Source organism: Oenanthe melanoleuca, chromosome 11 (genome assembly GCF_029582105.1).
Source record: "Oenanthe melanoleuca isolate GR-GAL-2019-014 chromosome 11, OMel1.0, whole genome shotgun sequence".
Lineage (NCBI taxonomy): Eukaryota > Metazoa > Chordata > Aves > Passeriformes > Muscicapidae > Oenanthe > Oenanthe melanoleuca.
Genome location: NC_079345.1, coordinates 15499993 through 15512353, shown reverse-complemented (window position 1 = coordinate 15512353; position 12361 = coordinate 15499993). Strand labels below are relative to the sequence as shown.

Below are 12361 nucleotides of genomic sequence, written 5' to 3'. Positions count from 1 at the left end.
TAATAAGCATAAATAAAGCTCCAATTACTTTTCTTTTTTTGAGATAACTAAAACAAAATTTGTGTAATTGAAACTATTTATTAGTTTTCAATTTAAGACCAGGAAGATTTTAAAATTTTCTCCTGTGTACAAGTGGAAACTCAGCACACAGAGCTGCTGTCAATGTTCCCAGTTGAGAACAAGCCTTCAGTAAGATATTAAATCCTTGGACAGCTCTCCTGGCTGGTTAACCTCAAGCCCATCTGTTTGAGTAGCACATTCCAGATCAGATCTGATGAGGAGTAAAAGTACCCCTAACACCTCGACAAATACTGCCAAAATCCTGGATGCCCTCCTTCCCTTCATGCCTGAGCATTCACATTGTACAGTTCTCATTACCTGCTTTTCTTCACAGAACCACTGAGTATTTGGGGCTACCAGGGACCTTAAAGCCTATCCAGTGCCACCCCCTGTACTGTCCCAGGCTGCTCCAAGCCTTATCCAAGCTTGGACACTTCCAGGAATCCAGGGGCAGCCACAGCTTCTCCAGGCAGTAATCTCTGGTTCGTATTCAAAATGTAAAACAGGAAAATATGAGCACTTCACAGATCCTAAATCCTGGCACAGATGCTAAATTCTTACAATTTTATATTTTCATTCTAAAGATCCTAAAGACTTAAAATCTTATATTTTCATTCCTGACTTCCTGCAAGCAGCAATTTTACTAAAGGAAAAATCAGTAACAGTATCTGAATTCTTACTCAGAAGGGGTGAAGAAGAAATGAATGCTATGAAGTTTACATGTACTTCTTACAGTAATAATTTGCTGCATGGCCTTGGCTCATTCCTGTTCAAAGTTCTTTCAGAATCTGCAGTTGAACAAGCAATGCAATGGCTGATAGGAGAAGTGGTCTCCCATTTTGTTATCTGCATAGCAGATTCTGTTCCCAAAAGATGCTGCATTGGAGGGGCAGCCACTAAACTGCTACTGAAAATCACTGAAAATAGACAAGCCATTTCAGATGTGTTCTGCCAGAACATTTACAGAAAACTGAGAAAGGATTTTTGGATAAGAAATCTGTTTTGACTTCCATCATCACGAACAGAAATGTTTGTTGGTTTAATGTATATGAGAAGGGATAAAAATTTTTTCTTCAAAATTATTTCAAGATAAGTGATTATAACCTGTGATCTCTGCTGGAAGGGGACAAAAACATAGCTTCTGACTATGTGTCATGATTTGCTGAACCTTTTCTGATTTGTTTTTTTGGGGTTTTTTTTAGTCATTCTTCCAGAAAGTCTTGAAATAAAAAGAAAAAGAGCAATTGTGTATCTCCTTCACTGCATAAACCACTATTCAAGATGTGCTTTTTCAGTTTTTCTGGTAAGAAAACAATTGTACATCCTTCTCCTGTGGCCATGGCTAATTGATAATAGCAGGCACATTTACCAGCAAACAAGAACAAGACTCACACACAGAGCAGCAGCTGAAATCAATGCACTGTTGAAAGCCATATTCAAAATACACAACAGTTCAACAACAACCAGACAGTTTTTCTACTTGGGTGAACCATTGCTGGAAGACACCCAAAACTGAACTGGCTTTCAATGAATTGGAATTGAAATTACAGAAAGGCAATCACGGCAAGTGTGTGTGCAAGCCCTGACTCCAATTATTTAGGAGTTAGGAATCATGACTTTGCATAATAAACTCTTTTTACTTCCAGTTTTTAGGGTTGAGTACAACTGCATAATTTTTAAATATGTAGTTGTGGTCTTCATGTATCAGTAGGGTCTTCAGAATAAAAATTCCACCTTTTAAACTTAAAAGGTGCAGATACAAGCATATGCCTGGTTCAAAAGTGTCATAAAAACACTGCAGACCTTCTTCAAACAGAAAAGTACCTTCATATAAAAGAAAAGATGACAAAACAGGTCTCCCATTACATCTCTGTATTAATTAAGTTGCTACACAGACCCTTCTGGGCATGAATTCTTATCATCTGACTGATTGTAGCTTATTGGATGAAAGGAATAAAGTTCACAGGAATAAGACACTGTTATATAATTTTTGTATCAGATTTCAGCAACATAAATCCTCAAATTTGCCATATTTACAGCCAATTCAGGGTGACTGAAGTGAGTAGTTTAAAATATATGGAAATAGAACTGATTTAGAATTTTTCTATGTTGCAGAGCAGTGGTGATGCTCTCCTGTATTTCACAGGCATGAGGGTTGATAAGACATTGGATGTGTTTTTGTAATGCATCCATTTATTCTATGTTATGTTCAATACAAATATAATGAAATGAGATCACCTCTGCATTTCACTAAGCAAGGTATGCAAAAGCCGTGGGGCAAGGATTAGACTACAGTTCTCTCTTCTGAGAACCTGGGCAAGAGTATGAACTAAAATAAAACTTATTCTTTTCAAACTTTTGGAAAGTTCAGTTAATACCTGAAAAAATATAGGCTTTGGCCAAACTACAAAATGTTAGAGAGAAAAGCAAATTTTCCACTTATTATCCACATAATTTTTGAGGGTCTTATCTTTCTTAGTATGTAGTATGTGCTTAATGAAAAGATTAGCCAGTTCAGAAGTGCTGGAAAACATGTCCATACCCCTGGAGAGACCACACTCCTACACACAGGCACAGAGACATCTGTGGATTGTTTTACAGATACTGGGATGAGCCTTCCTGCCTCAGCTTTGCAGGAAATTTCAGACTCATCATAGGCCATCTTCTCTTCCCATACTACTCCTAAGGCAGAATTTTGTTTCAAATGAGCCCTGTAGCCTCATGCATTCTCTGGTGGAGATCACATCCCTGTCTGCAACTCTTTCTCCTTTACCCTGCTGGTAGATGAACTTAATGATTTTTAGAATCTTTCCATCAAATTGGCTGAAATTGCTTTTGTTGCAGTGTTACCAGCTATCCATCACCTCCATGGGATGAAATAACAGCTACAGAGACAATAGAATCCAGACTAGAAAAAAATCTGAGGGGTTTATTTCAGCTTTGATATCTAATGGCATTCTAGTGTACTTAAAATAAGAACAATAATTATCAAATAAAACGACTGTTTCATCCATTGAGGGGACAACTTAATTACAACTACAGAACTGCTTATTTCAGTGAACTCTGTGCTCCTCTGGGTCAGTCTGACAGAATAAAAAAAGATGTCTCCATTATGTTCATACATTGCCACAAGCCCATGCCTGCTTGTACTTTGAAATACACAACATCTTGAAATTATTCACTACTGGCTTTTGGAAGGAAAAGGCAAACCCAAGGTGTACCTTCAATATATTGTGTACAATCTCTCTATCTAATCAAGGGAAGATCAGGGTGGGCACAACACAGTATTACATGTATAGTACAACAGCAATTGTTGCAGTAAATGCAAATTATTTGTATTAGGGTAATACAAATGTTTCTGGTCCACAAAGAGTGTGTAGCATAGAAAACACATACTGCAAGGCAAGTATTCCAGTTAAATATATGACTCTTTGAAAACACAATACACAGACCCAGCAGAATGGATTTTAGGCATTTGAAAGGGAAATGACTCACCTGTTCTTTTCTCTGGTTAAATTTAGCTGTGGGTACAGCTGCATTATTTTCTCTGCAGTGATTCTACGAAAGAACTAGTCAGTCCTGGGTCTTGGGAATTGGTTGGGTTTAGTGAATGGCAGAAATACATTTTGAGGTTTGCACATTTAGGATGACATTACATAAAATTGAATACCAAGAGACTGTCCCTACACTGTGTTACAATATCACAGTGTAAATACAATTCAAGACCTATGTGCCAGGATTTTGCATGTTGTTTCATTAGGTTTTTATTTTAATTTTAGACTGCTTTGGATAAAAGTAAGATGATTATAGAAAAACATACAGTAAAATGTTGAAATTCTTTGTAGATAAAGATCAGTTTTTGGAAGAACCATAGCTACAACTCAGATAGGAGCTCTCTAGCAATATTTTTAGAGGAAAAATTTGGGACAGGTATTTATAGAACTGATGAAGTATGGTGAGAAGGGAAGCACAGCTTTTTTTAAATCAAATTTTTTAAAATGAAATATTCTGGTGTTGAGCAGGTTACAAGACAAATACACAAAACTTAAAATTTCAACTAATGCTCATATTAATGCTCCACAAAACTACTGATGAAACCATGAAAATGATTGTTACCTTGATATTGGAAAACCACAGGTCATTTTCATGCAGTGTAGCCACATAAACAGATGTAAGAAGTCCAAGAGAGATGGCAACAATTCCACCAACAGTTATTGAGAGTATGTTCCAAAGCTTTCCACCTGAAGGATCTTGGAAGAAAAATATTTCAGTTTGTAATTGTGAAACATATTATTGAACCTATAGGGATTTTGGAAAGCCATTTAACCATTGCCTATGCTAGTACAGTGTACATTCTGCAGGAAACAGGACACCTGGTTTTAACACATCTTTATGGAGATGTGGTTTTTATTTTCTCATCTAGGAATACCAGTGTATTTTATTTATATACAAAACTAATTTGTAAATCTGTATTGGAACATCTTCCAGAACTTTTTAAATTCAAGCAATACAGGATGACTGATGACAAAGCAAGAAATTCACATCTCCTTCACAGGCCTAAAAATAGCTGCCTTTCTGGGGGGGTGGTTTGCTCAGGTTTTGTAAAAAACAACAGTGAAGGTTCAGAAGCCTCACTAAATACCCACAAAGAGACTGAACAGCAGCCAAAGCAGCCTCTGATGATGGTGTCATGCTTTGAATTGCAGATGGGCTCCTGCTGACACTGGAGCAAGGTCAGGGATGGGATGATGGCAAAGAAGGGATGGGTTCTGGGTACCTCCGGGCCTCCATTGTGCACTTACACTCCTGGGGCTTGAGTTTGTCGGGGTTTTTGTATTTTCAATGTTAATGTAAGGTTTAATATGGATTACTGATCTGGAATTGTATCTTGGAAATGGCTATTTTATAATGTGTGTGACATCTACTTAAGGGTTCCAACTATGCAATTCCATGGAACTGAGTGCTAGGCTGCAGGAGAACTATGATCACTTGCCCTTTTCATATATAGCCTAAGGGTGTTTGTGCAGAACAACAATGAAACTTTCATCTGCCCAAATGCAGAGAAACATTTCAAATTGAGACCAAAATATCCCTTAAAATAAGTTAATCTAAAAATCCCCCAAAAAATCAAGGAACTTTGTCAGCTCTAAAGCTACAATTCCATTCATGTTGTCGCAATTTCATTACTTAAACAGATTCTGAAATAAAGACACTTAATGACTCTCTTTTAAATTTACCTAACCAGTGTCCTATAAATTAAAAAGTTTACAGTTAAATTCAGATTTTATATGCAACCTGCCTATTTTTAGGTACATTTCATCAGTTGTCCTCAAACCCTTTTACATTACCAATGATTTGGACTGGGATTCTTTTGAGAACTCTGGATGGCCACATACGATCTGATAGCGTGCCACCAACAATAAAATGAAAAAATTGTTCCCACCAATTCAAACTAGGGTTCTAAAACAGAGATAAGACTGACATGCAGCAATCTGCATGAGAAGCTCTGTCTCATCCAATTAGTTTTGGTGATATTGAAGTATGGAAATGCATTTGGCACATACCTAGTTCTGAGCTGTGCTTAGGACAGAACAAAACCAAAACACTACTAAAAAGCCATAATGTCACTCTGTTTTCCATTACCCACCAGGTGGAATTTTCCCATCAGGCTTCACATTTGTCTCCTCTGAAGGCTGATCTTCAGCTGCTTCTGTGCCTTTTCCAACCTTTCTCTGTCTTATGGTTGTCATGATGTCAGTCACTTTAATTCATTATTCTTCAGCCTGATCCCTAAATGGACATACAAGCAATGCATCTTCCTACCCAACAGTCACTTGATACTATATGAAATATGTGAAAATAAAACCACATCTTACTGACATCACAGACTTTGACTCCTGTAACTCTACTGTACATAAAGTCTATGTTATTAAAATGCAAGGTTTTTATTTAAATCTGGACCAGTCAGCAACTGAAAGTATAGAAAACATTATCTTAGAATTATAAACACTAACATTCACCATTTTACATTCTCTTGAACAGGTTTTCACAATGATTCATTATTTTGACTGCCCTCACTTTTCTAGCCCTTGACTCAGAAAGCACACCTGGCTTCCCTTTTTAAAGAAATCTAAGCCCTTCAAAGAAAAAATTAGTCTTTTCACCATATTTTAGTTGGGTGCCTAAAATATGAAGTCAGTCATTTAAATCCTGGCTTTCAGAAAATCCCAAAAAAAGGGGGTCAAGAGATGCAAAAACGATGCCAGAGAACACTTGTGTTATAAATAGGTAAGAGAACATTAAAAGAATACTCGATGCTTTACACACCACGGAATTTGAGAACATCACAAGAAGAAAAGCTCAGCCAGTGGTTCCCTGTCAGCTGGCAGGTGCTCTCTGAGCACAGGAAGGCTGCACTCTGCACCTGGCAGTCAGTGCCATCGCACCCGGGGCACAAACCCCATGCCAGCCCCACGCCAGCTCCATCCTGGCCCCATCCCAGCTCCATCCCAGCCCCATGCCAGCTCCATCCCAGCTACATCCCAACTCCATCCCAGCCCCATCCCTCTCCATGCCAGCCCAATCCCTGCCCCATCCCAGCTCCATCCCAGCCTCATCCCCGCTCCATCCCCGCTCCATCCCCGCCCCATCCCAGCTCCATCCCAGCAACAGCTGCTCCCCGCGCCCCGCCGGTGGAACGGGCTGCTGCCGGCAGCGCTGCAGGGAACAGCCTCCACCGCACAACTTTGCTTAAAGCTTCTACAGCGGATTAGCTTCGCCTCCGCCGCACGCACCTGGCAAAACACAGGGGGAGCGACGCGAGCTCACGCCTTGGAAGAGCCGTTTGTTATCGCAGCACACCTGACAATTAATTAACAAAGGCAAGCCGCTCATCCCCACCCCGCTCGCCCGGTGCCAGCGCTCCTCACACGGCGGTGCCGCAGGGCTGGGCTCCGCCGGGGCGGGCAGGTCCCAGCCGGCCCCACAGCCTCGGAGAGCCGGGCAGGGCCGGGGCAGGGCCGGGCCCGGGGCTCCCCGCGGCCTGCGCGGCCCCGCCGCGGCTCCCCCGCCCGCCTCCCGCCCCGCGCCCCGATACCTGCGGCCGCTGCTGCCGGCGCTGCTGGGGAGGGCCCGGGCCCCGCCGCGGTCAGGGAAGGGACAGGGACAGGGAAAGGAAAGGGGAAGGGGCGGGCGCGGCGCCGGGTGCTCGGCCCTGCCGGGCGGAGACCGAGAGCCGGGGCGGGCACAGCCGCCCGTCACAGGCCCGGCCCCCGCCCCGGCCGCCTCTCCAGCGCTGGTTCGAGCTCCGCGGGGCGGGCGTGCGGCGGAAATCCGGCACGGCGGGGCACTGTGAGGCACGGCGGAGCACAGTGAGGCACTCTGAGGCACGGCGGGGCACTCTGAGGAACACTGAGGCACAGTGAGGCACACAGGGACACTGAGGCACTCTGAGGGACGCTGAGGCACGGCGAGGCACACTGAGGCACTCTGAGGCACACTGAGGCACTCTGAGGCACGGCGGGGGCACTCTGAGGGACACTGAGGCACGGCGGGGCACAGTGAGGCACTCTGAGGGACACTGAGGCACGGCGGGGCACAGTGAGGCACTCTGAGGGACACTGAGGCACAGCGAGGCACAGTGAGGCACACAGGGACGCTGAGGCACGGCGGGGCACAGTGAGGCACTCTGAGGGACACTGAGGGACGCTGAAGCACGGCGGGGCAATAGTGAGGCACTCTGAGGGACACAGGCCCAGTGAGGCACACAGGGACACTGAGGCACAGCGAGGCACAGTGAGGCACACAGGGACGCTGAGGCACGGCGGGGCACAGTGAGGCACTCTGAGGGACGCTGAGGCACGGCGGGGCACAGTGAGGCACTCTGAGGGACACTGAGGGACGCTGAAGCACGGCGGGGCAATAGTGAGGCACTCTGAGGGACACAGGCCCAGTGAGGCACACAGGGACACTGAGGCACAGCGAGGCACAGTGAGGCACACAGGGACGCTGAGGCACGGCGGGGCACAGTGAGGCACTCTGAGGCACACAGGGACGCTGAAGCACGGCGGGGCACAGTGAGGCACTCTGAGGGACACTGAGGGACGCTGAAGCACGGCGGGGCATAGTGAGGCACTCTGAGGGACACTGAGGCACGGCGGGGCACAGTGAGGCACTCTGAGGGACACTGAGGCACGGCGGGGCACAGTGAGGCACTCTGAGGGACACTGAGGCACGGCGGGGCACAGTGAGGCACTCTGAGGGACACTGAGGCACGGCGGGGCACAGTGAGGCACTCTGAGGCACTCTGAGGGACGCTGAGGCACGGCGGGGCACAGTGAGGCACTCTGAGGGACACTGAGGGACGCTGAAGCACGGCGGGGCACAGTGAGGCACTCTGAGGGACACTGAGGCACGGCGGGGCACAGTGAGGCACTCTGAGGGACACTGAGGGACGCTGAAGCACGGCGGGGCATAGTGAGGCACAGTGAGGGTTCGGTCCGTGTATCCCGTGCTGGGGAAGGGGCTGTGGGTCGTGCTGTCCCGCCTGGCTTCAGGATGCTTTGCTAAAACAGTGCCCTAGAATTTATTTGTAGTGGTTTTTTAATGTATGTCTCACCGCCGCCCCCCCCGATATAGTACCCTACACGTGCGATTTTAAAATTGAAATTAGAGCTGCGTGTTCTGTTCAACGCCTTGTAAGCTCTACTGTATTTCTTGCTTAACTGCACCATAAATGTTTAAAGGGGGAAAAGACCTTTTGTAGCTGGAAGATAAAGGCAATACCAGACTTTGTTCTACTTAATGGGTACAACCTACCCCTGCAATAAGTCTTTATTGTAAGTTTTATTTGCACTGTTTTTAGTAATTGAGAAAAAAAACATACCCCATGAAGCCATAACCAACAAACCGACTCCAGGCCCTATCACTGAAGGCTGATTTCCCAATAATCCATACAAATTCTGTGGAATTGTCGGGGAGAGGGTTCAGGAAAATACTGAGTTGATTTTCTGTTATAATTTTATAGTTCATCAATGCTTTGCTTTTACTTTTTTTTTTTTTTCCCCTCTCTCATTCCACAGCCTTGGTTCATTGAAAAACTTAGTATTTTGTGCAGGAAGAGCCATTAAATTAATGGAAAGCATGCTCAGAGACACCAAGAAAACTATGTATCACTACTGTCCCGGTCATTCTGAACTTTGAAGCCATTGACACAGGAAATCAGGAAATTTTTCAGTATCTGCTCTGCATGTTTATTTTGTTTTGTAAGTATTTTTTAGAAGCAACAGAATTATCTTACTTCCTCTGATAAAGCCCTTGAAATAGTTAAACATCTTTACTGTAAGTCCATTTACAACCATGGTTTTTGGTTTGGGTTTGTTTTTTATTTTTTTTTGAGCAATAAGGCAGATCATACATTTGTGGGGAATGCTTAAACTAAGAATGAAAACTAAATAAATAAGGGCATTACCACAGGCATTTGATTTACCTTCCCTTTATCACTGCCACATCATAGATGTCATGTGTTTGTTGAAATGAACACAGTGTATACACACAAGAACTTTTACAGTGTAGATAAACACCTTGAGTGCCTGTAGGTTTTTGTGTAAAGCAGATAATGTACTTACAGTTCTAAGAAGGGGGATGCTGCGGAAGATATTTCCTGGAATAAAAGTTCTGCTTATCAGTGGATAAGTAAAGGGGCAAATGCAAACTAAATTCTGCAAGAACAAGCAGTTACAGAAATGGTTTAGAAAACATAATCAGTGAAGAGCTTTAGAAATCCCTGAGAAGGGGGAGTTGTCTTAATTCTCCCGTGTTTTATGACTGTGTGCATGGGTTTAATGGATTTGTATGTGATAAGTCACTGCTCAGCTGAAGTTTTCCCTTTTGTGGGGAATGAGTGCACAGAACCAGCAGTACAAATCTCACTGATATTCCTGAAGTACCATCACAACTTATACTGCAGAATAGTGTTATTGGAACTAAGAACTTTCCAAGTATAAATGTGCTACACAGCCTTACATGGTTGTTAATGTATCTAAATGCTCAGCTATCACCTTCCTTCTGAAATATTAACACTTACTGTTCAAGTTTCAAATAGCAGAAGATTAGATAGTAGAGGAAATAAAGAAAGCATTTTTCCTCAATTCTGTATATTTTAACATGTCATTTCCTGTTGCAATAACTGTTTAAGTGCAGCATTAGGAAAAAAATGGAGTTATTTATTATTTAACATATTCTTACTGAAACAATTTATTATTTAGGCAACATGTCTGTTGATAAAAATTTATGTTTCAAGTTATGAGAATACAGAAGAACTAAAAAGCTTCCAGATGGATATTAATACCTGAAAATTGTATTATAAAATGTAAATTAAAAGTCACTAAACTGTAGCTTGCAATCAGTAATACTGATCATTATATCATTACTGTGTTGTTATAATACTGTTGCAATGCTGGCTTCTCACTTGCCAAAATAAAAAAGATATTTAACAATGTTCTGTTTGCTCATTCTGTTCCAACTTGATTGAAGTAGTGGAGTGTTCATGTTAGTACCAAGTTATCCATAATCCCAGCAAATGCCAAGCATCTACAGACCATGTACAGGAAATGGTTGGAAGAAGCTTTAAATTCAGTTTATCTGCTTTTTCTTTTGGATTGTCCCATTCAGTACTGTAGAGCTACCATGAACTAAAAAACCAGGAGGATTCAGGTTCTGTCCCAGGAAATTTTAAGTCTGAACCTTCAACGTTTTGAGTTGCTGTTCAGCAGCCTTTTGGTGGGTGGCAAACATGCCAAATTTCTGGGTTCTCACTTTTCTCAACTTTTAAAGCTCTTCAGGGTCCTAAAATTTTTGCTTTTAGGCAAACATCTTGGTTTTATCCACAGTGAATTTAATTACCTAGCTAATCTTAGGTCAGTTCTAATAGTGCCTCCCTTCCTGAGTGGCTCTGTGTGACAGCTCTTCTCCAAATACACCTCGAAGGGATGCAGAACAAAAGCTCACTGTGGTGCATCAGCTTTCTGCTGCAATTCCAACCCTAAATACTTGCCAAAGACCTAGGACAGAGTGATTGGATCCCCCTGCTATGTGGCAAGGCTCTCCCAAATTCCAGGAGTGTTACAACCATCACAGGACCCCTCCTACTGCTCTGTCCCAGCCAGCCCCATGTGCAGTTCTGTTTGTGACCATACATGACCAGGGTATGGGGAAGAAACTTCTGCTCAGGCTCTTGTGCTTTATTCAGCTGAAGTGACAAAGGTGTTTTAGCCCAGTGAACAGGATAATGCCTGGATGCCACATCCTACTAAAAAGAGCTTTTTTTCCCAGGTTTTACATTAGAGAAAATGCAAAAAAGCTGCATGACACAGCATTCTGTAGTGTTGTATCTAAACCCAATTGTAGTTCCAGCTTTTATTTCAATATATTTGGCCCAGGGCTCTAATAGTAACAAGAAGATGGCAAAAGATTGCTTGTTTATGTAACTAAACCATGCTGATATCAGCAGTGGGTATCCTGGCCATACTCTTTTCTCCCCAGCAACACCAACTAATTTTGTTTTTTCCTGAGAAAGATGGGAAGAAAAGCTCCAGCAAGATCAAGAAATATGCTGTATATTTAAAAATAGATTTCAGGATATGTTTTAGCTTATGTGATAGAAAAGCAAAAGTCAGTCACCTGAAAAAAAAACTGTTTAAGGCTTTCTCTCTTATTTAAATTAGGGAATAATTCCTACTAGTTTCATTATGTACTTCGAATTTGCAGTTCTTCCTTCACCATGGTACCACCCTAAATGCATGTGGGCTTACAAATATTTTGACTTAATAGTTTCAAATTTCTTCTACACAGTTACTTTGATAAAACTTGTATTAGCAGTATTTAAACTACTAATAACAACTAATGCTAATAATTTCATACAAGAGTAAGAAATGGCAGTAAAGTATTTCAAATACTTTTTGACTCAAACAGATTTCCCTCTCTCTAAACACTGGTTCAGTGTTTGGATTTTCCATATTCATATTTCATAGAGGCCAAATAAAAGTGACTAAAGCGTTTAACAAAAAAAAGTTTATTACCAAAATACAATATTAAAGTCAATACGTGACAAACTCCTGTAAAGCAAAATAAATTATTCTACCATTGTACAGTATTCCAGAAGGTAGTTAAAGTAGTACTACAGACTTTGCTTCATCCTTCCAAAGAGTGGCCTATCAGGAACACAATCCTAGAGAGAGCTTAAGGCATGCAGCTTAATGTGCTGGATAACTTTATAAAACAAAACTCATCCTATTTAATAAGA

General features: G+C 42.4%; 1 protein-coding gene across 2 annotated transcripts in view; it reads right to left on the bottom strand.

Annotated features, from left to right (window-relative positions):
* Positions 1-7309, bottom strand: part of DPY19L3 (dpy-19 like C-mannosyltransferase 3) — a 35059-nt gene extending 27750 nt beyond the window's left edge. The window contains exons 1-4 of one of the 2 annotated variants that reach the window (XM_056500530.1): positions 7157-7309; positions 6855-6921; positions 5708-5850; positions 4177-4310 (exon numbers count right to left, since the gene is read on the bottom strand). In XM_056500530.1, coding sequence (XP_056356505.1) covers positions 4177-4310; positions 5708-5810 — 237 coding nt within the window. In that variant the 5' untranslated portion in view covers positions 5811-5850; positions 6855-6921; positions 7157-7309. The remainder of the gene's footprint in view (positions 1-4176; positions 4311-5707; positions 5851-6854; positions 6922-7156) is intronic. The other variant, XM_056500529.1, reaches the window with a different exon arrangement.
* Positions 7310-12361: the final 5052 nt, after the last annotated feature.